Below are 26,380 nucleotides of genomic sequence, written 5' to 3' on the forward strand. Positions count from 1 at the left end.
TTCCTGAGCTACCTCATGAGAAATTACACACATTTTTCTGCAAGCACAACAGCTACAACTTTTGCCTGTACTTGTGTAAGAAAAGGCTTAGCGCCTCTTTAAAACTCGTGTGTCTGCTTAGTCAGAACTCACGGCCCCCCCGCGGCCCCCCCTGCTCTGCTCCGTAACTTTTGTTGCAATATGGGGTGTGACTTTTGATGGAGCTCCCCCTCCCAGTTATGTCATTACTTCAGTTCCTTTGAATCAGAATAAAAAGTGCAGCAAACTTCAGACTCATTGACTGCAGGCTTAACAGGCGCTGGGGCTTTTCTTCCTTCTGCAGCTTGCGAGGATCTCTGTTTTTTTGCAAAGCAGTTCTGAGGAAACAATGGCCAACTTCTACTTATGGGCAACTTTTGGATTATGCTTGCTGAAGCTTTGTCTAACAGAGACACGTAAGTTTTTTTATGAATGAAGCTTTTTATGATTGCTGATAAGTTCGTGCTTCAGACAGCAACAGTTCTGCTGCTGTATAGCTAACAGCTTTCTTGCATTTGTCTTTGTATAAACTGTTACTTGCAGGACTTATTGGAGATGCTTTTGAATTGTAACCTGGGCTGTGCTGTTCTGTGCAACCAGGGAAAGCTGGTGTACTGCTTGTAAATGACAATTCCAGATCCATAAAAAGGGAGTCGTAGAGCATTAAAGTTTAAATTAAGAGCAGAAGTATGCTTGGGAATCTGGAATAGTTCTGGTAAATCTGCGTTCAACACCCTTGGTTTGCTCTCCCAGCACTCTTGGAGGCTGGGGTGAGGGAACCCCCCTCAGCATACAGCAACTGTATTCCTGAGCTGAAGGGATTGAACTAACAGCTAATGCAGTCTGAATTTGGACACAGCCTGGAAAACAGAAACACAACTGCAGTGATCTGTGTGATTGAAATTTACAGAGCTTTTCTGCCGAGTGTGCCTGTTTCTGACTTCTTAAGTTTTCTTTGGGGCTGACTGATGAGAGTTTGAAACAAAGGGCGTCAGGAGTGCCCATAAAATTGATTGTGTGTCAATCAGCTTTCTGTGGCTTGGTTGTCTGCTTCTCATATTTGTATTTATAAATGTTCATATGGAGAAAGAAATAATAGCTGTGGTCCAAAACAGCAAAATGCTCTAGAAATTTGATGTGGTGCAGGCTCAGCAGTGTCCAAGGAAAATAGCCATGCTTTTAACAGACTCTCACTGTGACAGAAACTGCCTTGAGGCACTCTGTGGTCAGGGCAACAATTATCCTTCTACATTATTTTTTCCACTCATCAGTTCCAGAAATCTAACAAAGTACATTTTTCATTGCCATTGTCACCCAAGGGCTGTGTTTGTGCGTATGGTACATATATATATCATTTGTTTGAGCAGCAGTGAATACTTCTATAATGGTGGCAGTGCTGCCGGGCTGTGAATGGGTGTGTCGGAGTGAACAGTTCCCGGCACATCTGGGATAGCTGGAGAACCTTCCCTGCTCTCCCCTGCCTATGAATTGTCTGTCCACTGTTCCAAAGTGTGCTTGTTACAATCAGGTATAGAGATGCAGTCTATAGAGAAAGGGCAGGAGTACTGCGTGAGAGGAATATCCAAGACAAGACTTTGGCTTACTCCGAGTCTGTTTGCTGTATGAGAATTACAGTGTTTTGGTTACCCACCTGCTCAACTGATTTCTCCTTTTATGAGCTGCCAGGAGCGTCCTAAAAAAGTGGGGTCTGTACTGGTTCGGGGAGTCATGCAATTTTGCGGTGAGGCATGGAAGAAAAGCTCACCATCTACTCTTCAGAGTAGTTGCAAAAAGTATGTCAGACTGCATGTATGCCCCACGGGGAAGTTTCTTTAATGGCTTAGCAAGGTATTAGATTATAGCTACAATATATTTTAGTTGGTATGCAGTGCATTCCAGCATGACTTTGTAGTCAGTAATGACTTCAAAACGGCAGTTAATGGTAGTTTTATTTTCTTTTTTTAAACCAATGACTTCGCTGTGCATCACAGGATACTGGTCATAGCTGTTGATTACACTGTTAGTACTGAATGTGGCAAAAATGGAAACAGCCTGAGCTTACTGTTAATGTGACTGCTAAAGGAAAGATGAGATATAGAAAATCTGATTCATCCTGAGTTCAGTGCTGTTGTGACCATTCTGTCACTGTTATGTGAGGGAGGGGTACTTGTGGTATTGAGATGATTTCTGTTGTCCGATGAGTTTGAGCCACATTTCATAGGCCAGGAGAGTTTAGCTGCAGACAGATTGGTTAATGACAGCTCTGAGGGGAGATTTTCCCCTGTGGACATGATATATTCGTAAAAGCATTTCTCTCATGGTTTTCCTTGATTAACAAGAAGTGAATTGTAGAATTTTGACCCTTAAACTGGAAGAAGCTGAAACAAAAGTAGGAGCAAAGATGAAGTGCAAAGGGAGAGAATGAGTCTACCAGTGGAGGGAGGGATTCTCTGTTGGCACCCAAGACGTGCCAGAGCTGCAGGATAGGGCTCTGAGAAAGGGCTCCTCAAGTTATCAGTCAATCACAGAGGAAGCCTTTTAGCTTACATGTGTCATGGTAATCTGCAAATGAAGTAGATTAAATAAGCTATTTGCACTTCTTTGTGCTTTTTATTCACTTGTGTGTGTGTTGGCTATTCTCCCAAAGTTGCCAAGAAACTTGAATGAAGTTCGCTTTGACTTCCATCATTGTTTTTGTTAATGGAAAAGTTATATGTCTGCCCTTGAACTGCTCTCACACAAAGAGCCAACAATCCATGGCAGAAGATTGTCTTGCTATCTTTGGAGAAATATTTGTTGCTTCTTTAGTTCTCGGTGTTCACCACAACGCAGAGCCATTACCTTGAAAACAGGAAGAGAAAGGCTTAATGAGAGAAGATAGCATCGTACAAGTGAGGAGAACTTCTTTAACTAAATGCTTTTAAAACCACTGGTAGCTCAAGCCAAGATGAAATGAAACGTTCTCCCATACCTGGCGTGTCTTTCTTTCCAGAACTGTTCCCATGCCTTTCATAGGCCAAGGAAGGCCTGTACTTGAAGGCTGTACAAATACTGTGGTAATTTATCTAGTACCTAAACATGCAGGAGGTTCGACTGCAGCAAGAATGTGCTAGCAGCATGAGATGTCCTCAGCTGCTGATAGACAAGTATAAACAGTAGAGTAAAGCATGAGCTCATTGCTGCTAAAATACTTGATATTGTAGAAAAGAAGTAAAAAAAAGGAGTAAAAAAATTGTTTTTATTAATGGACAGCAGCAAAAGCATTTCAAATGAAAGACAGTGGAAAAAAGCAGAAAAAAATACAGTGAGGAAAAATGATGAGGATCTCCAAGTGATATTTGGTTGCATGGTCAGGAGCACAATGGATTTGTGAATAAACTAAAATTGGTTATATAGATATCATAAGCCTTGAAGAATTTTAACTTAGAGAAGAAATCTGAAAAGTATCTAGGCAGGAAACTAGTGTAAACCTCTGCAAAGATTTCCACTAATTTAGAAACCAACTGTAAGCTGTGGGGAAAAATAAGAAATTAGTAATAAATCAAGATTGCAGTAGCCATCAAGTTAACCTATAATAGGAATGGAGTATATAGATGTGTGAAAAGTTAGAATAAGTAAAATCTGTACTTTTCATATGGCAGAGGAGAATATAGAGGTGAAATCTGTGAGATATGTGTTAATTAAAAAGAAAAGGACAATCAATAAAATATGGCAACGCTCTTGCCAAAGTAAAGGTGGTATTCAGAGGGAACAGCTAAAAAGCAATGATAATTAGGTTTGAAAATAGGTTGCTAAGAGATATTTTTTCTAAGAAGCGATTACATAAAGAGATTGGATAAATGCCTTAAAAGGACAGTTTGGATGTTGGTGATCGTGCTCCTGGGTAAGAAGATGGAGTAGAAGTCCTGTGGTAACTGTGTTTTTGCTTTGAGAAAAGGGTAATTTTAGTTCTGAGTGCAGTTGACTCGTAGCGAAATATGTCATAGAGAAAGCAGGGGAAAAAATGATAAAGAGAGGAAAACTGTGCCCAAGAACTTTGGGGAAATTCCAGAGACGATGTAACAAAGCTTCCACACTGGCTTTCTCATCTTCTTGCTCTGTATTTCTGTTCTGACACTAACGAGCCTGTGCTAGGATAGAGTAAGGCAATTTTCAATCCCACATAACATATATTACATTATTTTCAAAAACATTGATATTTCTTTGAAAGAGAATCCCATGCAAGAGAACTGTTCTCTGAAATTGTTTTCCCAGGACTAAGTCTGAATGTATATGGCTAGCTCACAGAGAGGATAATGGTGAAATGGCCAGGACCAACATGCCTTCTCTGAAAAGAATACAATAGTGTACCGGAGTAAGTGATGCTGTTCAAAATATGATATATAAGCATCAAATCATAACCAAGAGCACGTATTAATCAAATTTGGGGTTTTGGCTCTGAATTGAATTTTTAGACTACAGAATTTCAGACTTCAAGTGGAAAGTGAACAAAGTGAGAGAAGCAAGACTAAGGTTGGGGTTGTCACCTGTACCTCTCTGCTAAACATGTTGGGGTTGGTACTGAGTAAAACCCACCCCTACAGCCTACTTTTAGTGGTGTATCTGGTGGCTTGGACCATTCTCTGTGGTCTATCGGCAGCTGGAAGGGAGAGACGCTTTGGAGCAGCCTCTGCCTTTTTCCAGATGGTGCCAGAAATTCAGGAGCACTGTTGTCTGTCACTCCAAGAGAGGTAATAGTCATTTCAAAGCCAGGCTTACAGCCATCAGACACTGTAATTGTCAGTGACCATTGTGGCTGCTGTTAATAGGGGTGGCAGAGAAAATTGTTTCAGCCCTGCATGTTTATCAGCTTCCTTCCCGTGAAATCACAGGGCTCTCCACGGTGGCATTAGCAGTAGTATCAGCAGCAGCTGGCGGTGATTTTCATCCCTCTCTGGGGCCCACCCCACCCAAGGCACAGTGCAGAAGCCCGGTGATGCATGAATGAATCTGCAGGCAGCGATGTGCAACAGAAGCCAGCAGAGGAAAGGGGTTTTCCTCGGAGAATCCTCTCAGTCAGACGGAAAGTTCAGCTAATTGCAACTTAAAGTTCAAGCCTCTGCAACTGTTTGCTGCCTAAAGAAACCTGCTGTCATTTTTGGAGTCTGTGCATACAATTAAATATGTAATTGAATTCCCTTTTGTATGCACTGGATTTGGGACTTTCCAGTTCCTGTATAAGACAACACTGGCTGTGTTTTATAGTGCAGCAATCTTACTTCAGAACAATAACCTTCAATTCTCATTGGGGGGAAAAAAAAAAGGAAGAAAAAGAAAGAAAACAGAAATAAATTGAATAATCAAACTTTAGTAATTACCAGCAGGTAGACTCCAGAAACAACACCAATTCAAAGTAAAAATCAGAGACCTGTATTTACACAGTTTGAAAAATACATTGCTTTGCTTTTTTTTTTTTTTTTTTTTTCTTCTAGTAGTGACTGGACACGATTCAGTGGCTGGAAGCTCTAACAGACTGTGCTATGTGTTGACACAAAAGGAAAAAAAAAAATGAAGCAACCTCAGACATGCTGCAGCTGTGGTAAAACTTCCGTTGCTGTCTTTGCTAATGATCCTGTCCCAACAGCAACGTGAGATGGCTGCAAAAGAGAGTGCCAGGCACAGGCGGGCAGCTGGTAAGGGAGAGGGTTTGAACCAGTGATCATCAGCTAGGCAGATCATGTCTATTTTAGTAGATACCTGCTTTTGTAAGTAAGAAAGCTGTCCTTGACATAACATATAACACCGAAAAATCTGTTGTTCTGTAGCTTTGCTTGATTATAGTTGTCTCACAGGGGCAGTGAGTTAGCAAGGCTCATGGTGAAACGGGTTCTCAGAAGTATATTTCCCTAGGGGGCTTTTTTATTGTTATTTTTGTTAATGGATAGGTGTCTGTAAAGCAGCAGGGTGTGGTATGTGTGGGCAGAGGTGATGAGCAGCTCCCCGCAGCATTCCCATGCAGAAGCGAGAGGTGAGCTGGCGCAGAGCGCGTGGTCGGTGCCCAGCCAGCACCCCTGGGCAGAGCAAGCGAGCCGGGTCAGGCAGCACACAGGCCTCCAGCCAGCTCAGGGGCTGCCCCGCCAGCAAATTGGCAGCTGCTCTGAGAGAATGTGTCTTGCTGCTGGGCGAGTGCAGCAGCCTGGGTCTGTATCACACCTACCTCTGCCATGCAACTTGAGCCTTTTCAAAGAGCAGGCAGAGCACATGTGCCCGCTCAAGGCAGGCCAAGGAAGCCAGGCAGCTGCTCCTCTGTGCTGTGGAGGAACGTGGAGGTGAAGGCGGTGGTGTGGTTTGGCTGTGCAGAGGCAGCCAGGCCTCCTGCCTCCATCCAAGAGTACCAGCGGAGCTCCTATGCAGGGACTGTGGAGTGGTTAACTGCAGAGCTTCAAGGGAAAGTAGTTTTGCCCATTATAAAGAAACATGATTCATTAGTAATGAAGAAACCGAGGGTGAAGCCTGAACTCATTTCATGGTTTGCTTTCACTGGCTTCCCTGTTCTTCCTTCTCCTTCCTGATTAGGTGTCCTCCATTCACACCTTTTCCCTTTTCCATTGTTTTCAGCCATGTAAGTGTAGAGAAAATGCCTCTTTTGTTAGTGAACCTCCAGATTTATAAATGTACTCTTTTGTTCTCTGTTCCTTATTGCTTACACGTAAGATTGGCATGTAGGAACATTTAAAACATAGAAATTAAATAATATTTATTCGGTGTTCAAACCAATTTCTCCAGAAGCAGTCTTATTAAAATCAGATAAAATTTCTCCATCACTCTGATGGTTCTGTCCTATTTCCTCGTGTGTATGTTATCCATACACACACTGGAGACTGGCAGTTATTTTCACTGCAATAACATTTGCTTCCTGTTAGAACACAGCCTACACAATATTCCATTTTCTTTAAAAGTTTCTTTTCAGGACTGATACTTCCCTGATAAGGGATGTTTGAAGCCGTTTGGCAAATGAGAACTTATCTAAATCTTTTGTCCTGCTGTCAAACTGAACACTTATTTAGATTCAAGAACTTTAAAATTGATTTAATAATTAACAGAAGGATGATGTATTAAATCTATTAATGTTTCTTTCCTGTTTGAGGCAGAAACTTTGTAATGATAACTACCATTTCATTTCTTGATATCATAGGACTGTTTTGCACAAAGGCTTGATACTCTGGGAAAGCTGAGTGTCAAGAGTCACAAAATGACTCAGCAAGACAGGGGAAGACCCAGGAGCAGACCTAGTGCCCTTGACCACCTTGTAGGTGGGCCATTTGGCTGCCATGCCAGAATATCACATAACCAAAAGGCTATGGATTTGGAGAATTTGAGTGTCCCTATGCAGCAACTGTGTGTATCCAGTTGGTAGCCAAGTGTATCTTTTAGATTCACACACCGTCTGTTGAAGAACAGCTTCTACCTATTTCCCATCTTCCCCATTAATCCATCTCTCCGTGGCATTTGGCTGAAGCAGTGCAATAAACTTGGACTCTTATCAGCCTGTGTCTGTGATAAAGGAATAAATCTATTTAATACAGTAAAAAAACTGCTGCTCAGCAGCAGTCATTCTCAGGCAAAAGGGAATGTGGAGACCAAGCTCTTTCAGGAGGCAGGCCTCAGTGAAGGCTCAAGGAATATGAAAATTCTCTTCTTCACCCTTTTTTAATTTCATTTCAGCCTTCTATGCTGGCAAGTCTGACTTGCTATCCTTGGGATTAATGAGAGGCTAACAAGGCAGAGAATCCACTGACTTCCAAAGAATGATGTTAATGAAATGTCACTCTTATTTTGGAGTGGCAAAAATCACTGCCTTCTTGAGAGGAGAAAAAGCACAGAACTCTTCTAGCACAGAAAATAAAAATGCTTCGCTAGAAGTGTCGCATTGAGCACTACTAAAACTCCACTTTCCCAGAATATAACAAATTCTTTTTATAGCTACAGAGAATTGGTACTTGGTTTTCATTGATATCTGAATGGATGTAGCATAAGTTACAGACAGGCAGCTGTCAACTTCCCAGTCCTTGTATGTACAGCTGCAACAGGCAGGCACTGTATGTGAGGCAACTTCCCACGGTGACTAACTAGAGAGAAGTTTCTTTCCTGCTTTTGTGGCTTGCCTCAGAAAAGCCTGAATCCATTTTCTCACTGCTCTGGTGTAAAAGGTTGCAGAGCTTTTCTCAGGATGCATATGACTTTTGTATCTCCTGATGTTTCCATTAGATCAGTCCCATTCATTCGTTTTCTTACGGCTGTATTTCCTGGCTGCTTGTTGGATGGCAAGTGGTCTGGGTAGTTCAGCTTTGTGTTCTCCACCTCTCCTTGGCCTGCCAAGTCTCACACATTATCTAGTAATGATGCAGCTGGTGTTCATCCTGAACATAGCGCAGCATTAACTGGCTTTTAACACAGAGAAGCAGAGAGAAGTAGAAGGCTAAGACCAGCACTGTTATGTTTAGGCATGAGGATTACATAGCATTTTCTGTCTGTGTGGGTTTCTGAGAATTGGAGAAAAGCATGATCATCCAGTTCTCCATGAGAAGGCACGTCCTGGGATTTAGATACTATTGAGATCAATGACTGCATCCGAATGTATTTTCTATTAACTCTTTGCTGAGAGTATATTTTTGTCTAAGCAGTTCATATGACAAGTAGTTCATGATTCTGGAGTTGGAGGTGTTTTTTTTCTTAAGTTGTTTTATATTTCCTAAGAAAACCTGTTACATGTATATGTGCCAGTGCAGTCCAGTAATGATAAATTAGACAAGAGTAAAAAATATATTGTCTGCAGAGCAATGCAAAACTAGTACAACGGTGCCTTTGAAGATCAGTGGCATTTTTATCTGAAATTTCACATTTGCAAATGAATGAATTTCTTAGTGACCTTCCTTTGCTGAGCAAAAGAGGAAAAGTTCAAAAAACCTTCTACTTGACTTGGTTACCCTTCAAAACAAAATACGGACAGGCTTACTTCTGTTGCTTCTGTGTTGTCACAAGAGATAAAAAATAGCCACAGCATTGAAAGTCTTGAGCTCAACAGGGGCTATATATATTAACAACCTATAAAACTGCTGATAAAATCTGCTGTTACAGAACTGCATTGTCAAAATGCAGTGCTCTCTTCTGAACGCATGCTATATTACTTTAAACATTTGAATTGGACATGAACACGTGTCTGAAATGTTCTCTTTCATTTGTCGCTTGCTGGATTCTCTCTGATACTGCAAAAGAAGAACTTGGGTTTTTCTTAAACAGAACTCAAATGTTTACACTTTCTCAATATATTACTTCAGAAATAGGAGATGTCTCTGATGAAATTTAGTTCTGTAGTCATTCTCTTTCCTGCATAACATGGAGTTCGTGTAAATGTTACAACATTTGGTTTGGAGAGATCAGCTGTCTCATCTGATGCATTTTGTCAACATAAATAGCACAGTTGGAATCAGGCTGAATGTGTTTAAGTCACCATAGAAACTGATATCTGAGTATATTGTCATTTAATGAGTAAAAGACCTTAGGTAGTGAGTGCCAAGTGAATTGACAGATACACTCATTGTAGACAAGAAAAAACTAACCTTTTTGTAGTACTTTGGAAGTTAGTGATGTTGCCCCCACCTTATGTGTGGGGAAACGGAGAGAAAGCAAAATAACTTACCCAGCAATGTAGCTGGAAACAGAAAATTTTCTCCTAAGCCTCAGCATGGTGCTCCATACACAGGATAAGTGCTTTTTTTTTTTTTTAGTTTAGATTTGAGAAAGCAGCTGTGATTTTGTATACAGGATTATTTCAGCTGAAATAAGCATTTTTTAATATTCAGAAGAGAAAAGTCCTCGAGTAAAATTCTTCCACTTGCAGAAATTTACAAGCGTAGAGAGAACTGGAGCATTTCTAGAAAGCTGGCATCTTAAAATAGGAAACTTCTTAGTTACTGGCTGCTTGGTAGTCTGCACCTGGCTATGCAGTCCTTACCACATTTGGACAATACATGTGAGAAAATATTCCTGTGTGTGTTTCATTATGAGCAAGAGATAAGTATTTTCCTAATTTGTGCAGTGCTTCATAAGCCATTGTTTGCAGACCGGCACTGAGATTATTGACCCTATCAGACACTTTACTGACTTTGTTGCTCATACTCGGTGCTCTGGCCATATCACTTTATCAGTACAAGTTACAATCTTATTGCTGTTGACTCACAGGAAATTCAGAATGCAGCAATTGCAAGACAATTATATTAACACCTTTTATTAACACCTGACTCACCCTGATTTCATACGAATGTATCCACAATCATAGCTATAGCAACATGTTCATGTCCCATGTAAGTCTATCTTTTGCCTTTTTATTTACTGGATCAATATCTCAAGTGGATTGCTAAGCACCCAGTATCTCCCATTCTTTCAGAATAAATAGTGTTAAGAGTCAGATGAATTAGCAGAATTTCAGAAGTTGGTTGTATGATGTGCCTAAGACACTTTCAGATTGCTCAGGACTCTTAGAGACTCTATATACAATGGCTGATAGTAGATCATCCTAAAAAGTGTTCCCACCCTACATCAGCTACTTCTGCTGTTTCTAAGAGCTATCTCTACTTTGTGTAAAGAACTTCTTGCTTCTCGTTTTTCTTAGTATGCGATGACATCTTCACACTTCTGTTCTCAGTGTCCTTTACTGGTTTCCTTTCTTTTTCATGTCTGCTGTAAACTTTTTGGTCTCAATTCAACTTGTACTTTTGTACCTACTCATCATGAAGGGGAATCACACAAAATCTGTTATTTACTTTGTCTAATGTATTTGACTTTTTTTTTTCCTAGAATGTAATCATTTTTCTTCCAAAAATACCTATTTAGGCTTTTCTACTTATGATGAAGACTTATGTCTGATTTGCTATTTGAATTGACTTTTGCTTAAAGTGAATCTGACTTCTTAATACTTTCCAGTCTTGGGAAAATTACAGCACATGAACTGAGTTCTGTCACTTCATCATTTGCTATTGAAATGTTGACATAATTTTGAATCTTTTCATAAAATCCACATATATTTCATTAAAATATAAGATTATAAGGATCTGTGAGCACCACAGCAAAATCACTGGCTTCACTTCAGGAAGACACTGAATCCACTTCTTGAGGATTATTGTCTTCAAACAGAAGTGTTCATACCTAAACTCATGTAGGATTTAGTGTAGTACTGGAATTCACAAAATACTGAGTTCACACTGCCAGTACTTCTTTCCCATTCTTCCCTCATGCACGTGAATCTTTACTCCCATGACAAATATCTGGGGACAGCAATAAAGTAGGACAGATATATGAGGCATTTTGCAGTTTTCCGTATATTTGCAGTAACAACAAATTTATACGTGTCCTAATGATAATTGCAAACAATAGGAATAGCATTTTCCTAAAACGTTTCTTAAAAGATTCAAGACTAGAACTGTAAGGATTACTTAAGAAATTGAGCTGAACATCTAACTTGATATACAAACAACCCGTATGTATCTTATGAAAATTTCTTGCTAGTTGATATTTTTGGTAGAAATCTCAAGATTTTTGAAACTTCTGTACAGATGGGTAGAGACGTGTGGCATCCAGCAAATGGAAATATTGTGCCACCAAAAGTTCCAGTAGAAGCTGCCTGCTGGCCTAGGCATTTTTGTTACAGGGTTTGTGATCCCAGCCCCTGAGGTATTGGAAAAATAGAGGGAAGAGCGGGTGTGACGCTGTTCTCTTCCATTGCAAGGAGATTGTACTGATTTAAGTGCCTTTAACTTTTCCGTTGACTTGCATGGACTCCAGATGGGATTTGATTAAGACGATTGCGTTAATCATTGCACATACTTATAGAAAGTGATCATTTTCAAAGCTGACTTTTTGTTTGAATATATACTGCAGATCACAAACCAAATCTTTCTGCCGATGAAAATCTTGGGCTTTTTCACTGTCTGTCCTAATTCTTCTGGAGTTAAATTTCACCGTTTTCAGGAAATGCGTATGAAACAATCATTTCATGAGTCTGATTTTTTTCAGTACTTTGTAGTATACTTTGCAATGATCCTAAAAGTGCTCTGGTTGCCATCCCTCTGTTGAAGTTGTACTCGTGGCCTGGTGCCTCTTGTGTTTTTACAGTGAGACACACTGGGATCAACGTACTCATGAAGTTAGAAGTTTTTGCCAAACATTGTTTCAAATAAGTAGCTTTCTTCAAGTTTTGTTCATGATTTAATTATCATTCAGCATCTAATTGGGTTGTGTAAGTGGCTGGTCATGGATTCATCCAATTGTTTGTTAGGGCAGTGATTGTTCAAAGAAACACAAGTATCAGTGCTTTTAACTCCTGCATATTCTGCAGGCCTCGGGAATGCAGATGATACCATATGTCATTAGCCTTTTTTTTTTTGTGTGTGTGTGAAAATCACAAACATTCAGTAGTAGTGTTTTACGCATGTTTCTAACTTCAAAGCTGTGTACAAAAGTTGCATCTATATTTTTAATCTGAGAAAGCTGAATCTACTATGAGTCATTAAAATATCTGTTACATTGGAGATTTCAGTGCTCCACTTTGAGTCACCAGTGAGGTCTTGGTCAGGTTGAATGGATTACTGGGCAATATTTCAATCGATATGCAGTTAAGAATTAGGCACCCTCATTAATTGTTTAAAATTGTGCTATTATTTTGCAAGGTACTTCCTTGCGAATTCATACAAGAAACTACTTTTAAAAAAAAAAATGTTTTTTTTCTAGCTTTTTCCAGATGTTTTGAGTGGGGATGTGAAAGAAACTGTGCATGAGTTTGTCTGCATTGTGAGGAAGCTGAATGCTGAATAAGGACTGACAAGGACTCCTGTTTGTCCTTTGACATCTTAGTATGTAAGGCATATTCTAAGAAGCCTTGTTCCTTTCTTGTTCCTTTTGTGTCTACCAGACTAATATTATCTTTACATTAGCTGCCTAGCTTTCAGAGCTTTTAAAAAGATTTTTGAGGTTCCTATAGCTGTTGTTTTTTTACAGGGGCCTTGTTCAAGGCAGTGATAATCTACTTTTTTTATTCAATGTCTTTTTTTCTTCTTTTCAGTTTTGATCATTGATTGCTTTTCTGTAATGAACTTGTAAAAATTCTGTGAACATTTACTAGAGGTTTTCATGCGGGATTTTTTTCTTTAAGTCCAGAAAATATTTACCAAGAAATCAGAGTTTTAAATGTTAGGTGAAAAACAGCCTCAACTCTCACCTGCTATTTTTATTCGCTAGCATGCTGCAAGTTGGTGGAATTTAAAATCTATCACTTAATTGGAGTTGTTGATCTTATATCTGATTTTGTATGAATCTTTTATCTAAGTAACCACAAAACTTTAATCAGGCTTCCCGTGACTTCTCAAAGCTTAGATGGAGGCTGACTGCAAAACTTGTAAGAACACAATAAAATAACAGGGTAATAGTTTGCTCTTACAGTGTTCTTTATCAGTCAATCTCAGATTGCTTTGTTAGGGAGGTTAGTTGCAAACTGAGGCAAAGAGAGATGAATTGGTGTACCTGCATTATACCAGCAGGTAAATGACAGAGCAGGGAATAGACATAAGGTGCTTTGAGCTCCAGGCTTGGGATCTATCTGCTGAGAATCTATGACCAGCCACTTACACAACAGCTTTTCCCCTGCTTTTGTCCCAAATGACATAACAATTTGCTTTCAGTCAAAAAAATGAAGATCAGACTCCAACTATTAATCACCAGCTTTCGTTTCCTGCACATTTCTTCACCTGGATTGCATGGAACCAGTCCCAACTGATTCACTTTGCAGTCCTTGTTATTCAGTCTTTGGGGTTAGACTGCTTATTGTACAGCCTGGAGCACTGCTGGTATGACAACGATGATCATGTTTTCATCATGTGCAGGGGGGCATATCTGATAACTGTCTAATTCCAAGACTATGATTTCACTGCCTGCAATTTTTCCGAAGAGGTGCTGCACAGCTGTACCATGTTCTAGTGGAGTCTGAAGGCTTTCAACCCACTGCTGGGCAAAGCTATTGCAAAGAAAGTAATATTAATGTCAGCAGCAAGGAAGTTTATCGTAAGTGATGACACTGTATAGGCTCACTCAGGATGTTTATCAGAACAACTGTTGCCAAGGAGATGAAGCAAGTTTGGAAGATGCATTAGCAAACTTTCTCTCTGCAGCAAATGCTGAGGAACTAAGCATATTTCTTGTACTTACTTGCATTCTGAATGCTTTATTTGATAAGTGCCACTCCTCCTCCCGCCATCCCCCCGTTTTTATGAAGGTAAATTGGTAGTCAGGGAAACTATCATACTAAGATTCTGATGATCTCTAAGTATCAGCAATCAAATAGATAATGATTTTGGTGGCCTGTAGGTATCTATAGGGGGAAGAACAACTTAGAGGGAAGCCAAGAACTTGAGCTCTGTTTTACATGCTTTTTTGAATGGGCGCTGACTGAAGTAGCACAGAGACATTAGGGATACTTATTAATATCTGGTAGGGAAAGCAGATCATCCTACTGCAGGTCACCCTTTTCATACTGTTGTCCATATCCCTGCCACATCTCTCCTTAGTACTTTCTTTTCATTTCAGAGGGTAACCTGAGTCCACTCGGCTCATAGGGTAATCATGGCTAAGTCATGGCTTTTTACATAGTTAACAATTGACAGAGACGTAAGGAAGCTACAATCTTATTTGCCTTTTCAGCCAAAATTACTACGTTCTCAAATATAACTGCATAGCAGGAACAGCTTTGGCATAACTTCAAAGAAAGGTCTGATTTTATAGCTCTGAATCTATGGAGACATCTTCACTTTCTTGTCACCACACCCAGCTATTAAGAAAATGCTGTTTCTATTTACAGCAGACAACCCTCACTGCATGCAGGTAATTCCTTTTCAAGTGTGTTCCTGGACTTTGCTGCCTTTAAAAAGCCAGCTGTGCAGAGATTTTCTTTCTGAATATTAGCAATCTGTTAGAGATGCAGCTGTGATCTTTTTCTCTCATGAAAATTTTCAAGATTCAGAAAAGTCTGTTAGATCGCACTGATTGAAGTCTGAATGAGTTATGGAGTGCAAAGGGGGGCTATGAAGATGAGGAATGGTCTGGAGTGCAAAGTGTATGAAGAACAGCTGAGACAGGAGGTGGACTTGATGATCCTTACGGGTCCCTTCCAATTGGGGATATTCTATGAATTTCCTATGCCAAACTGAAATAAAAATAAGAAATTAAAATTAATTCTACAAGGAAATGTTGGACTGGGTTCCTTAAACTGTCAACTTATATTGAAACCCAGTAAGTAATTTTTTTTTATTAATTTAATTTAAAATTAAAATTAATTACTTTAAAAAAATAATTATTTTTTGAAAATGTTTTTCTTTCCTCTTAGTTTATGCGAACTAATTGTTTCAAAATGAGAGAGTTTTAAACTGAAGAACAAAACTTTTCACAGATTCACAGAATATCTCAAGTTGAAAGGGACCCACAAGGATCACTGAGCTTTAAGTATCCACAAGGAATACTTAGAGAACAGAAGATATGGTTTATAACCACTGTATCTGGAAATATATTTCTTATAAATTACTTGACATTTCGCAACTTGGCAGGATACCAAGGAAAGTGTTTCATCTGCCAACTCCCAGGAATCTGTAAATTACTTTTACCTTGTGGCAGCCATTATTTGGAGAGGCCTTGCATATGATGTAGGTGGCTTATTTCCAGTTTTTTTTCCTCTGTTTTCTATAGAGAATGGGGACTAGAAGAACAAGAATCACAACTGGGAGAAAATAAAAACATCACCCATCCACGCTACATGACAAACAAGTTGCTTGATCCCTGGCACTTTTTTGTTGTGATGGTAAAGCTCTACAACCTCTACAAACACGCTTGCTTAACTCATGTGGATTCTGCAGATTTTGACTTCTAAATTTTCATCAGTGTGTAGTCATGCCAGTTTAGAGTCAGATTTTCCCGGTACAGCTTTCCTTTCCCCATCATGCCCTGAGGGATTCAGGTGTAGGTGTGTTTTAACGATGTCGACACGTGTCTATTAGTGAATGGGGCTGGGACTAATGAATCATTTTACATAACCAAATGAACAGCTATCCAGTGGTTTCCAGCAGTACTGACCTGGGCTTTAGTCCAACTTCTGACATCAAGGTGAAAGCTTCTGCATGCCCTCACAGTTGCCTGGACTGTGAATTGGTGTAGGGAATGGATTTACTAATAGACTCTAAAGAAATGGTGGAATGATCAGCAAATAATCAAGTCATTTAGGCCAGCATGTATGTTTTAGGTGATCACTGAACAATATTTTTGTTTATTCAAGTTCTCACAGATGTCACAATTACAGTAGTTGTGCTTTCTTAGTATTTGTGCAGACAGACTGTCTTGGCTTCTGAAGTGTTTCATGAATTCATCCCACGTGTGTTTTGTATTCAGCATTATGATTTAGCCATAAAGTAGTTTTCCCAATAAGCATTTAAAAAGCAAACACTAACTGTAGATAGATCTGAACTGAAAACCGAGCTCTGACTCATATACAGATCTTAGAGTCCTATCATCCATTTTCTAGATTTGCTTAGAGAGGAAAATTAATTACCAGGAGCTCTTTTTAAAAGGATTTTGATGTTTATAAAATGCCACTTTTCTCTTATTCTTTATCAGCACTAAAACAGGCACTAACATTAATAGTGTTGATAACAGTAGTAAGTAAGTTGATCCTTTTCCAAAGTGTCAGTACAAGATTAAATAATCTATACAATTAAATAATCTATGATTCTAAGGAAACATTTACCCATTTATATCTGCCTGAAGCCTGAAATCTGCTTAAGAAACTTAGAACAAATCTCTTATTAGCTAAGAGTAGAAGCCACATAAGCAAATAGAGAATGAAACTGTCTGCAATTTTAGTTCTGTCCCTGTTTTCAGACCCAGTTTATCACATTGTGGTCACCAGTCAATCATCCTGAACCACAAGCCAAAGAGGAAAATCCCCCTGAGAACAGCATACTAATGTTTCCTTTTTGTTGCCATGCAGTGATAAACACAGTGGTTTTACCAAGAAGATGATTAACAAGCTGATGTTCTTCTACAGGTTTTCTGTAAAGTGAAACAAGGTTTTCACAGGTCTTCCACTTCGTTTGCTTTGATGAATCTATGCAGTGATTAAAAAACCTTCATATATATATATACCTTTAAGTACATATATACATATATATATATATGAGAGTCATTATCCACCTTGAGAATTAAACCACTAGGTTTTCTCCTGAAAGCAATGAAGAGAAGAAAGAAGTGCATGAGCCATCCACACAGTACATAAAACATCTTTCTGCAGAAGTTACTATAGTGGGAAAAATTTACATGTGTCAGCACTACTCACTGTGAGTAAGGGTTGCAGAACCAGGATGGAAATGGAATTGCACCTGGCTTCTTATGGTGACAGCTTCTAACAAGTCTCTGGTATTAACAAATGGGGTGTAACTCACAATTTCATGAAGGGACAAGAAGGCTTTTTAGTCTATCTCATCTAGTTATATCACAACAGTGGGGTCTAGCTGGCAAATTCTCAGGAGAACAAGGATAGTAATATGGGCTGAAAATCAGTAATTAAGTTTGGTTTAGATACAGGATTGGTAATAGCTTTAAAGAGTTTACTGAAGAAGAACTCGCAGCTGTTTTCTGAGTGTCTGTTCATGACCAAAAAAAAAATATTAACAAAAAGGAAGAGCTGGAGAGAGAGGCAGAGCACCAGAAGTCATAGGAAAGGAAGGGAGAAATGACTTGTGTTAATGTTTTCCATGCTTTATAAAATTCAGTGCAAGCTTAAGGGCATTCCATGGCTTTGAGTTGAGTCAGCCAAGTCTCATGGTCTGGATGAGATTAATGATCATGACAATTCAGGCATGTTTAGTCCTTTTTCCTTTTTTAAGAGCTGTTATTAAACAATGTTGTCTTTCAGCAGCAGCAAATCATGTGGGTGTCATGGACAAATCATGGCCTGTCAGCCCTCAAAGGCTGCCAACCTATAGGAGGGGGCAGTAGGGAAGGTTTGGGTGCCTGTTATGATTCTGCTCTGAGTCCACTCTGAATCAGCTCCTTTGAAACTTCATATGCAGTGAGGGGATCAGTAATAGTCTGGCACACGATGTGTAGCCATAATGTAAGAACTCTGGAGTTTAATTTCCAGGTTCCCTGGCTGACTGCATAGTTCTGGTCAGTGTCCTCTGCATCTGTAGTTTGCCATATTTAAAATGTGGAAATTACTGCCTTCACAGAGGAGATGCTGGATTTATACAATGTGTTGAGACTATAAAACATTATGTGAGTTGTAGGCATCACTGTTATCCTTTTTTCACACTCACCGCTTCAAAAACATGTCTGCGCTGCAATAGTGTTGCAGACACTTTTAATAGCAGGTTTAGAAGATATAGTCAAAATAAGAACAAAGCTCTTCAGCTCAACATTATTTTAGGGCAAAGTGCCAGCTAAGAGAATGGCCTCAAAACCAGTTTTGCAAATGAGATTGCCACATGTGTCCCTGGTGTTTCCTGGCCTGCCATATGATCTCACGCATTGCATGGATACGGCTTCCTGGGAGCCTCAGTCCTTCTGCAGTGCAGATGTTCAGAACACGTGCACTGCGCCTGGTGCTTACCAGAAGTGTCCTGGTGTGCAGGATGTACAGTGTTGGGCCAAGCTCAGCATTTCCATGGAAAACATGCGTGTGCAGAGCTGTACCCTACAAGTAGTTCTATTAAGGTTATTTGTGTAAATAAGCCTATTTATCCTCAGCAGTTGGAGGTTAGGGAACTGACTGCCTTAAAAAGTGATTCCAATAGTGACTGGATCTCTGGGTGGTAACAGCACCTATGTTATAATGTTTAAAAGCCATGAGTAGACTGAAGTTTGGTGACAACTGAATCAAATTCCCTTTAAACAGAAGTGAACTTCACTTAATGTTTCAGTGAATCTATTATAAGCTGCAGGATTCAAATGTAATCCAAAACAGGGGGATGTGGAAATCTGCCTTCATAGCAGAAGTTCTTCAGATATGAAACTGAAGTTGTTGGAAGAAATGTTGATGTTTCAAAAAAACCTAGTTCCAAAATTACTGAATTTGTTACTTCTAACTAATACATCTTTGTGATATGACCTTAAATATAATATAATCTAGAGCTTCACAGAGTATGCTTATTTATTAGGAAACATCGACCTGTCTTGTTCTACAGGGGAGAGAAAAGCAAAAAGGGAAAAGTAAAGAGAAGACCCATCTGAGTTATTTATGCTTAATATAGCTGCTCATTAGACAACTTCCCATATAATGTCAGGTTTCAAATCAGGAATATTTGGAGTAAAAGTCACTCAGGTGGCAGCAATGAGAGCGGCTCCATCTCATAGTTGAAGCCATGGGCCACAACCATCTGCACGGAGTAGCTCTTGGTTGTGCTGTCATGAGAAAATATCTGTTGGGATCTACAACACAAATGCCTGTTGAGTACATTTGTTGTGAGTTACAGGCACGTTGTGTTGATGGCTTTTGAGCATGTTGTGCTGAGGCTTCTGTTGCTGAGGCTGTCATTTTATGTTAATCTACTTGCTTCTCCTTAGACTGGGAAACTCAGACTGGTTACGAAATATTAAGTCTTCCAGAGAAAAAAAGTACATTTGTTAGTGTTCCTTCCTTACCAGCTCTTCATTCTTGCCTTAAAAATCTCTCGTGACATGGCTGTCATCAGAGAAAGTTTAATAAAACTATTTTTCTCTGGAAGAAAACATGTGCCAAAAAAGACATTTTGAGAAAACATGTTAGACTTGCAGAAATTTTACAAAACTAAAATTTGTGCTGCCTTGGTATTTTTGGATTACAAGTCATTAGGACTATTAATAAATGTTATCAATAAGATATTATGTAACCTGTATCAATTTTGTACACATGAAGTGCTTTTCTCAATGTATATAATTTTGTGGTAATGGAGTGGGAGAGAGATTTCTGACATCCTTTTTGTGGAAATGCAGTCCAAGTAATGATAAGGATTAATTCTATTACCTACAGTAAAAACATTTAAGATCGGATGCACAGCTATTGTGCTCCTTTGGATGAGTTGCCACCAATACTACTGGATGCTACTTATCTTGTGCATGGTCGTTGTCTTCCGATAAGCTGCACAGTGTGGATTTAATCTGCTGTTTTATCTCCTTGATTGTTTCCTGTGATTGTTTCCCGTTACCTGTGGATAGGAGCATTCCTTGCAGTGAATATGCAGGAGCAGTGAGTAGATACACTGTAGATACAATAACCTCAGTTTGCCGGTGAACAAAAGTAAGGGGAGAATGTGTACATCTTGATTACTATCATTAGCTTTCACATCTTAGCTTTAGACAAAGGTAGACCATCAAGCAAAAATGGTGTTAGGAAGGTTGCTGGCTATTTACATAGAATGTGTCAATGAAAAAGAGCATGAAGTGCATTTGAGATATTTTAGGAAAGCAGCTGTTGTATGGCATCTTCTTCATATTCTTCAAATAGATGGGGCGGACACCCCCTTTTTCCCTTTTCTTGCACGTGGAATTCCCATTGAGATTATAAGTGATTCATGCTCCTCTCTTTGCTAGGAGTATCAGGCCACTCCTATTAAGCATGCTCTGCAGTTGTCATTCTAGTCTGGAGTTGCTACCACACTTTTCTCTTGAGGGAAAGGTGGGGCAGGAACAAAGTTATTTCACGTTGCTTTGAAGCATCCTGATCTTTCCATGTTTTCTATATCGAAGTTATTATTATTTTTAACTCTTTCTTTACAGTTTTTGCTAAAATAAAAAAAAAAAAAAAAGGACAACAAACAGATGTTCGTATTTCCTCTCATTTCACTCAGGCACAGACTTAGCTTTGATTATACAGTCTTTTCACTCTTCAGCTGTTGAACTGTGTAGGCAGCATCTTTCCAACAGAGAGGAGCGGATGGTAATCTCCTCAGAGCCTCCAACCCTTTTGCCTTTCATTCAGTGTCTGTAGTGACTTGAATGAGACATTCCCCTCCCGTAGGCTTTGCATGTACTGCTTATTCAGGGTGAAGGCCGGGAAATGAATTGCACAATAGAGCTATGGCACCCATGATATTATTTTAAACTTATTCATTACTTTATTCTCATACTGCTTGTCTTCTAAAGATAATTCCATGTGCAAACATACACAGTATTATTTGAAACTCACCTAATACACTTTTTACTACTAAAAAAACTTACTGCAGTATATATTGAAATTCTAACGTGGGTTGACAATAACATGTTTGTATTCAAGAGTGAGTTCAGAGTGCAGCAAGCAGAAGTCTTTCAAAATGAAGGGAAATGCTGTCAAAACTGAGGAACACGGAGCGAGAGGTTGGTTCATGTGTCCTCACACATTATGTATGGCCAAGGTTTCTCTTATTTGCTGGTAGAATAAGAAGAGCCTAAAGCTTGCCTTTCTGGGAGTATTTAACAGTGTTATGTTGTTCTAGTTCAGAATGTCTGTGCAGTTCTCTTTGGTTTCATATCAGGTAGATTCCCAGTGCAGTCTCCTGGCTTTAATAGGGTCACAATGAGATAAAGAAGAAACCTTATGATCATAAAGGTTTTGATTATACTATAATTTCATCTTTAAACGATTCTGCTTTGAATAAATATTTTCAAATGCATTAGAATATTAGGGTTTTTTTTTTTTTTTTTTTTTTTTCAGTAAAGTCTCAAAGATTTTCACAACTTATTTGTATCTTCTGCATTGTTATTGTTGATGATAAAGCATGCTGTATTGGTGGACTTGCACTTTTGCATTTTTTGAAAGGTTGCCATGTGTCTGAGCCCAAGGAAGAAAAATATGGAGAAAGTGATCTAATTTAAAGTGCCAAATCTCTTTCTAAATGAATTAATATCTGCTGTTTGCTGCTGGCTTGCACTGGAAGAGCTATACTTGAAAATAAATCAATTTCAGATCCTCAGTGAAGCATCAAGTCCAATAATTTGTAATTTTCTTTTATTTCAATCACAGAATTCAATGTAAGTTGCAGATATGGAGGAGTGTTTCATGTGGAGAAAAATGGTCGCTACAGTCTCACACGAACTGAAGCAATTGAGCTCTGTAGAGCTCTCAATAGTACCTTGGCAACACTGGAGCAATTTGAAAGAGCTCATGAACTTGGATTTGAAACGTGCAGGTAAAGAATTTGAGGGGAAAAATTATATATTGTGACAAGGCCATCCATAGTGTAATAATTACTGTTGTTGCTAATTAGATGGCCATGTCATTCCTGAAGTAAGTTATATTATGTGATGAGCAAACCATCTTTCAGCACATGTACATTTGCACTGGGTTCTACAATAAGTCTTTGACTGCATATTCTTCTTACCAACTATCTTGAAGAAATCATGAACTCCTCCAGATAAAATGTAAAGATTTAGAAGATTGAGAGCATAACAAACCATTAAGGGTGATGTTCAGGTCATCGCTGTGTCACTGGCTAATTGGTAAAGCAATTACATACAAAATATTTGTGATATTTAATGAACCTGATGTAGAGTCAATGGTATGCATAATGTGAGGAACTCTTTTTCCTGTCAGTCAACACAAAGAGCATCAAATAGCATTGTTGGGGAAAAATTACTGACTTCCAGTGAAGAACTGGTGACAGTGTTGGTACATTCTTAAATGATATGGATAGAGAAGTTTCAGAAGAAAAAAAAAAAAAAGGAAGAAAGAGAGAAAGATAGAAATACATTGTTAAGTAACTCAATTACCCCTTATAATTAATGTTTTATGGGGAAACAAATGTGAATAATAGGAATTCCTTAGTTTAGCAAAATATACACAAAGACATTGAAAGTTGATGATAATTTTGGCTTAAAAGACAAGTGTTGGAACAGATTCTTTGTCTCACCTAAGCTTCATCAAGACTGAATATTTGCCCCAAAGATGACATCTAGCTCAGGGTAGTCCAGTGGTCTGTAAATAGGTCAGACTAGAAAATCATGTGGCATTGTTTTACAAAAGACCTAGTACATTATTGCACAAGTCAACCTAAACATTCAAATTCAAAAGAGACTGACCTGGGGAGTTGTAAATTTGAAGGGTTTTTTTGTGTTTTTTTTCCCCGATCATGTGACAGATTCATGTTGAGTAGCTTTTAACTGTATAAAAAATTAAAATAAACAGCAAATATTGAAGAATTGAATTCATTACGCACTGGCATAGAAAAGTTCAGTGTACATTTCCTCACAATTTTAGTTTGCATTCTTGAATTTATCATTGAACTTGTTCATATCGTAGCAAAGGACAAATTTGGATATGTAAGGCATGTAGATAGGGTTCTTCCCTCCCTCCCTGCCTGCCAGCCCTCCGACCCTCTTATTTGCTGATGCTGTGTCAGAAGTCCTTGTCAGTAGAGCTAGGCTCTTATCGAGCTTGAGTAGGAGAGAAAAAATAATAGTATGAAATAGCTAAAATATGTGTGGAATGGTGAGTAAGCTGAATCAACAGATCATAAGAAAAGAAGGTGATTAACAGATTAAACATTGTCAACATCATAGGATTAGTTGGAAGTGGAGGTGAAGTAGTTTATAATTCTACCTACAACAGAATTTTAGAATTGCAATTAACTCTGTACATTATACATGCAACTGGAATAGAGCTCACAGATTAAAAAACTGCTAAGCTATGAAATGTATTCCTCCTGATGACTGTACATATTAAGAAGTAAAGCAAAAACCAGAATAAAGCCACAGTTTCATTACCATTCTTTCATCCCTTCAAGCTAAATACGTTGGAATTCATCAGGTGTTACAGAATTGCAAAATAGTACCAACATGTTGTGCATTCTGGAACTCTGTTAACCACAGTCTTCACTGAAATGTGCAAGCTCTGTACACAATTGCCATATTTTTCCTCTGTAAGAAACAGTAGGAACGTGTGGATGAATGACTGGTGTATCTGAATATTTTACTAAGATATCTGCATAGTAGAAACTTGTGTGTGTCTTGCAGTCACTCTCTAAATTTGATAGAGTACTGTAACACTGAGACCCAAACATTTTTGTATGAAATGGCACTGGGTAGAATGTTATGCTTAATGTAAAAAGTAAGGAAAAAGAAGCCAGACTATGGTATCAGGTGATACATCCTCTCACTGAATAAACAGCACATTTAGCTTTCTAGCCCCTCATTTTCACTACTTTGCTGTGGATCCAAGCATCTCAGCTAATGAAATCCTCAATTAAAATAGATTTAGCTGCAGACATTACATTACATGGGCTGGAGACTGATATAGCTACATGTGAGAGAAACATTCCCTGCATACAAAAATTATGCATAAATGCATGCACTGTTTTTTTTTAGGATGAAAATAATGGCTTATTTGTATCTTCTTCATGTTTGAGATATCTTGAGTGTTTGTTATCTGCTGTTGCACATATATGATGTGCTTTCCTCTGTACTTCACAGGTATGGCTTTATAGTGGGGCATATTGTTATCCCACGAATCAATCCATATCATCTTTGTGCAGCGAATCATACAGGCATTTACAAACTTTCAGCAAATACAACTGGCCGGTATGATGCATACTGTTACAATGCAACAGGTATGTATGTATGTTTATGGTGTTTTGTATACAAATTAAATAACCATGACATGTAATTCTTATTTAAGGTGCTAGAATGAGGTATTCTACATTAAATAGAACCTATTTCTCGACTGAGAAATACATTTTGTCAGCCTCCGGAAGTGCATCTATAGTATCAGCACACTTAATGATCTATCTCTGTGATTACGTACAATTTTAGAAATTTTCTGGGAAGTTTTCTGGATTGTCAGGTGAGGGACGAAATCAAACATCGCCATCTTCAACTCTATCTAAAAGCACAACAATTAGAAGAGGATCAAGTGATTTTTAGGAGTATAAAGCAAGCTTTCCAATAGGTTATTTTTAATAAGTCTTTCAGTCTAACTAATAGTGGTATATACAAGACTTTTTCGCATTTTCCTTAAATTAATACTTTCTGTTTTCCTTCTTTTTCAGAATCAAGGAGCAAAGCATGCGAGCCAGTTGAAAGAATAGATACTTCTTTCCTCAGCAATCAGAGTGAAATAGGTATTGTACTTACCAGAAAGCCTTGCCTTTTTTTTTTTTTTTTTTTTTTCATTTTTTAGGATTTGGTTATCTTTTTTCCACATAAACAATTGTTTTTAAAGATCAAGACAACCAAGAAAAAGATGTATAGATATACTGTGGGTAGTTAAAACGATTAATCACTCATCTTCCTATAAATCATATGGGGCTTAGTTTGTCTCAAGGTGTTAGGAGGCATGTTTTATTTGACATTTTTGAACAACAGAGCTGCTAATGTTTATTTAACCTAAAGGTCTTTGTTTAAGACAGCAACCCTTCAATATCTCATTTAAATTTCTGGTTAGAAGAGCAGCCAGAAGTGGCGGAAAATATTCATTCATAATAGATTACATTTTAATATTCCTGTTGACTTCACAGAAGCCAGGATCTTATGTTCAAACACAAACTGATCTGATTAAAATTTCAAATTATTTGAATCAGAGTAGCCGCCATATGTTTGACAGTTATGTATATTAAAACAGTAAGACGTTGCACATCCTTAAGCGATGATTTAGGTAGGTTGGATGAGATGCAAAAAACCAGATGAACTGTTTATTTTTACTTCTTTGTTGTTCTAAGACATAGCTGTCTATCATAACTGTAATGTAGCTATGTACCTCCTGGTTATCAACAGCTGCCCTATTTACTCTTTCCATCAGTTATTGACAATGAGGATGGCTCACGTTATAATGCAGATGGCACACGTCATAGTGGAGACTCCTCAACCTCAGGTGTGGATGATGAAAATTTAGGTAGTGGATCAATGCATGACACAACTCCAGGGGATACTTCTGTCAGGAGATCAACTCCTTCATATTATGGAAGTGTTACTCCTATCTCACATTTGCCAGATCATTCTTCTGGAGGAGGTGAAAAAGACCTGCATGTGAAAGAATACGGTAAGGACAATAGGATGCAACTATATCCCTTTTATAAAAACTGTGTGAAGAATTGCATTGCGAAGTAAATGATATCATGAGTGAAAGGGAAGCACTGTCTCTATTTTATATCACTGGGAAGTAAAAAGAAAAGTGTGTTTCTGGCTAAAAAAAAAAAAAAAGCAAACAAACAAGCAAAAAAAAGCCCACACAGAAACTTATTGAATTTCTAATTTTTTTCTTTTTCTTTTTCTTTTTTTTTTTTTTGTTTGTTTTTTTTTGTTTGTTTGCATGGGTGTACAAAGCAGCTGTACATATGCATAGTTTGGA

The 26,380-nt window shown here is 38.5% G+C and overlaps 1 protein-coding gene across 1 annotated transcript in view; it reads left to right on the forward strand.

The window, feature by feature from the left end:
• The first annotated feature begins 230 nt into the window (after nt 1-230).
• Nucleotides 231-26,380, forward strand: part of CD44 (CD44 molecule (Indian blood group)) — a 56,444-nt gene continuing 30,294 nt past the window's right edge. Inside the window, exons 1-5 of the mRNA XM_048948923.1 lie at nt 231-434; nt 22,064-22,229; nt 24,508-24,644; nt 25,083-25,154; nt 25,832-26,071. Of these exons, the coding sequence (XP_048804880.1) occupies nt 368-434; nt 22,064-22,229; nt 24,508-24,644; nt 25,083-25,154; nt 25,832-26,071 (682 nt within the window). The 5' untranslated portion in view covers nt 231-367. The remainder of the gene's footprint in view (nt 435-22,063; nt 22,230-24,507; nt 24,645-25,082; nt 25,155-25,831; nt 26,072-26,380) is intronic.

This window comes from Lagopus muta, chromosome 6 (assembly GCF_023343835.1).
Source record: "Lagopus muta isolate bLagMut1 chromosome 6, bLagMut1 primary, whole genome shotgun sequence".
Lineage (NCBI taxonomy): Eukaryota > Metazoa > Chordata > Aves > Galliformes > Phasianidae > Lagopus > Lagopus muta.